Raw genomic sequence first — 3,427 nt, 5'->3', positions numbered from 1 at the left:
CCCATCGTGCACCTGCACCGTGCACCGTGCCGGGCACCCTGTGCCGTGCACCCCATCGTGCACCTGCACCGTGCACCGTGCTGGGCACCCTGTGCCGTGCACCCCATCGTGCACCTGCACCGTGCACCGTGCTGGGCACCCTGTGCCGTGCAACCCATCGTGCACCTGCACCGTGCACCGTGCCGGGCACCCTGTGCCATGCACCCCACCGTGCCATGCACCCTGTGCCATGCACCACGCCATGCCATGCACCCTGTGCCATGCACCCCACTGTGCACCTGCACCACGCACCCGCACCGTGCGCCCCGTGCCGTGCACCACGCCGTGCACCCATCCCACACGCAAAGCTGCGCACCCTGCCCTGCACCCCACCGTTGCACTACCCTCTGCACCCCGCCGCGCATCCACACCGACGACGACGCCTCTCCCGCCCGCAGGCCTGCGCCACCGCCGCCATGCACCCCGTCTACTACGTGCACGCGGAGGGCAAGGTGGTGGCTCTCTGGCACCCCGTGCGCGGCTGGTAGGAGCCGAGCGGCTGCACCCATCCCGCCCAGCGCCGAGGCCTTGCACCCGCATCCGGCAGGGAATAAAGCCGCCGCTCCCATTTCCAGGCTCCTTTTTGGCTCTTTTTTGGGGGTGAAAAAAAGCGGGGTTGGCCAGCACGCGCGTGGGTGCTGCTCGTGGCACCCGCATCGTCCTGGGTGCAGGGATGGGTGCTGGTGGGAGGGATGAGCCCCCCCCTCCGGGGGCCTCCGGCGAGGAGGGGAGCGGGATGGGGGCCGGCGGGGGGTGAAATCAAAAGCCGCCGGGCTTGAAAGGGCTCCGGCGAGAGGGGCCATAAAATGCAGCGGCTGCGGCGGGAGGCGCCGGGGGGCCGCGCTCGCATCCCGTTCCCCCCCCTCTCCGGCTTTGATCCCGGCCGGCTCCGCCGCGAGGGATGTCGCGGGAAAAGGGGGGGGCGGGGGGGGCCGGCACCGCGCCGGGGTGCGGGAACGCAGCCGGGTGCCGCTGAACGCCGGGAACTGAGCCGATCCGGCTAGATCCCGACCCGATGTGGTCTGATGCTAACCCATCCGGGGTGAACCGAACTGAGTGGAGCCGATCCGGACCCCGCTGATCCGATCCGTTCCCACCCGAACAAAACTGAACCAATCTGATCCAGTCCGAACCGAACCAGCCTGGCTGGAACTGAACCGATCCGAACCGATCTGAGCTGAACCGATCCGGTCTGAACCAAACCGAACCCTTTTGCTCAGATCCGAAACTATCTGATCTAATCTGAGCTGAACGAATCCAGTCGGAACTGAGCGGCTCCGATCTGAACCAAACGGATCTGATCCAAAGCGAAGCAAAACGAACCATCCGTTCCGAACCGATCCGGTCTCAGTTGACCCAATCCGATCCGAAGTGAGCTGCTTTGACGCAGTCCCAGCTGATCCCGCCTGAACCCAACTGAACTGATCCAGTCCCACCCGAACCGATCCGATCCGAACCGATCCGAAGCAAACCAAACCGACCCTGTTTGTCTTGATCCGACCCCCACCGATCCGAGCTGATCCGCTCTGACCCAATCCGGATTGACCCAATGTGAACCAAACGGAGCTGATCCGATCCGGACCGATCCGAGCTGACCGGACCGGAACGGAACCAGTCTGGTTGGAATGGCACTGAACTGATCCGATCTGAACCAGACCGAACTGGTCCCGTCTGAACCAAAGCAAACGGAACCGATCCGATCTGAACTGAGCTGATTCGATCCGCTCCGAACTGATCCGGTCCGAATGGATCCGGTCCCGTCAGAACCGGGCCAGTCTGATCTGAACTGCTCCGATCCACACTGCTCCGATCCGATCCCTCCGGTGTGAACCAAACCAGCCCGGGCCGGACCTGGAGCCACCCAACCCGCTCCGAACCGATCCCACCCGAACCGAACCGAGCCGAGCCGAGGCGGGGGGCGGGGCTTCTCCGGAGAAGCCCCGCCCCCTCCCCGCCGCCCGCAGCCAATGGCGGCGTCGCCCCGCCCCTGCCGGCCCGGAGCGAGCCGCGCCCGGCTGCGCTGCCGAGCCGCGCCGAGCCGAACCGAGCCCGGAGGAGCGCGGCGGAGCGGGGCCGAACCGAGCCGAGAGGAGCCGAACCGGGCCGAGAGGAGCCGAACAGAGCCGAGCGGGGCCGAACCGAGTCGAGAGGAGCCGAAGGGAGCCGAGCGGTGCCGAACCGAGCCGAGAGGAGCCGAACTGGGCCGAGCAGGGCCGAACCGACCCGAGCGGAGCCGAGCCGAACCGAGCGGAGCCGAGCGGAGCCGCGCCGCGCCCGGGGGGCGGCGCCGCGCGCGCTCCCCGCACGGAAGGCGGCGCCGCGGGTTCGCGTCCCGGTGCCGGTGCCGATATGCGGCGGGGCCGGGCTCCGCTCTGCCTCTTCGTCGTGCTGCAGCTCTGCCCCGCGCAGGTCAGTGCCGGGGGGGCCGGTTGGGCCGGAGGCGGGGGGGGAGGGGGTCTGACCTCCCTTTCCCCCCCCAGGGTGCTGTTTCGGGGGCGCCCCGGTGCCGCCGCCCCCACCCATGGGTGCTGCTGCGGGCCGGGCGGCGGCGAGCGCCGCAGCTGAAGCGCCTCATTCATTCTTTCCAGTAAATTTCATGTCGGGATTAATGCGGAACACATTTTCCCGGGCTGGAATTAACATTTTTTTTATGCAGCCAGGCTCTGTAATTATGCGGTCAGACCATATAAAAGCTGCATTTATCCTCCTATTTCCTGGGGAGGTAATTAACATGGCATGCCTCCTTTTTTTTTGCTTTTTTTTCCTTTTTTTTTTGTATTCTTATTAGTTGTGACTTTGGAGGGGGAAAAACAGGAAAAAAAAAAGGGGGGGGGCGAAAAAACTGCCGCGGGTGCAGGGAGCCGGCGCAACGCTCGCCGGGCGCCGCATCGGGGCCCTTCGCCCCCCCTTTTAGTCCCGCTCTTAAGTGGCCCAGGCCTGGTTTTATCCGCAGGGAGCCAGAAACTTTTTTTTCCCCTGGGTGCATGGAAAAAAGTCGGGGCAGTTTTTTGTTTTTTTTTTTGGGGGGGGGGGGGAACAGGTCGGGTGCGTTGGGGATGCTTTCCGGGCTTTGGGATGCCCTGGGATGACACGCGAGGCGAATGGATTGATTTTTTCTTTAATATATATCTTTTTTTTTTACTTTTTTTTTTTTTCTCCTTTAATTTCTCCATCCCGCCTCGCACCGGCGAGGCCCGCGCCGACTTCGGCACAAAGACGCGCCCCGACAAAATGTCTCCGTGGGAGCGGAGAGGAAAATTCCCCCCCCTTGGCCCTGGCTGCTGCTCTCTCGGGCGGCCCGGATTTTTGCTAATTTTTTTGCTACTTTTTTTTTTGCTACTTTTTTTTTTGCTACTTTTTTTTTTGCTACTTTTTTTTTTGCTACTTT

General features: G+C 63.6%; 1 protein-coding gene across 1 annotated transcript in view; it reads left to right on the top strand.

Moving 5' to 3' along the window:
- Positions 1-527, top strand: part of LOC112977401 (D-threo-3-hydroxyaspartate dehydratase-like) — a 7,012-nt gene extending 6,485 nt beyond the window's left edge. The window contains exon 8 of the mRNA XM_026089723.1: positions 438-527. Within this exon, the coding sequence (XP_025945508.1) occupies positions 438-527 (90 nt within the window). The remainder of the gene's footprint in view (positions 1-437) is intronic.
- The last annotated feature ends 2,900 nt before the right edge of the window (positions 528-3,427 follow it).

Source organism: Apteryx rowi, unplaced genomic scaffold (genome assembly GCF_003343035.1).
Source record: "Apteryx rowi isolate R43461 unplaced genomic scaffold, aptRow1 scaffold_83, whole genome shotgun sequence".
In the NCBI taxonomy this organism is placed as follows: domain Eukaryota; kingdom Metazoa; phylum Chordata; class Aves; order Apterygiformes; family Apterygidae; genus Apteryx; species Apteryx rowi.
Note: the sequence above shows the minus strand (reverse complement) of the source record. Positions and strands in the feature narration are given on the sequence as shown.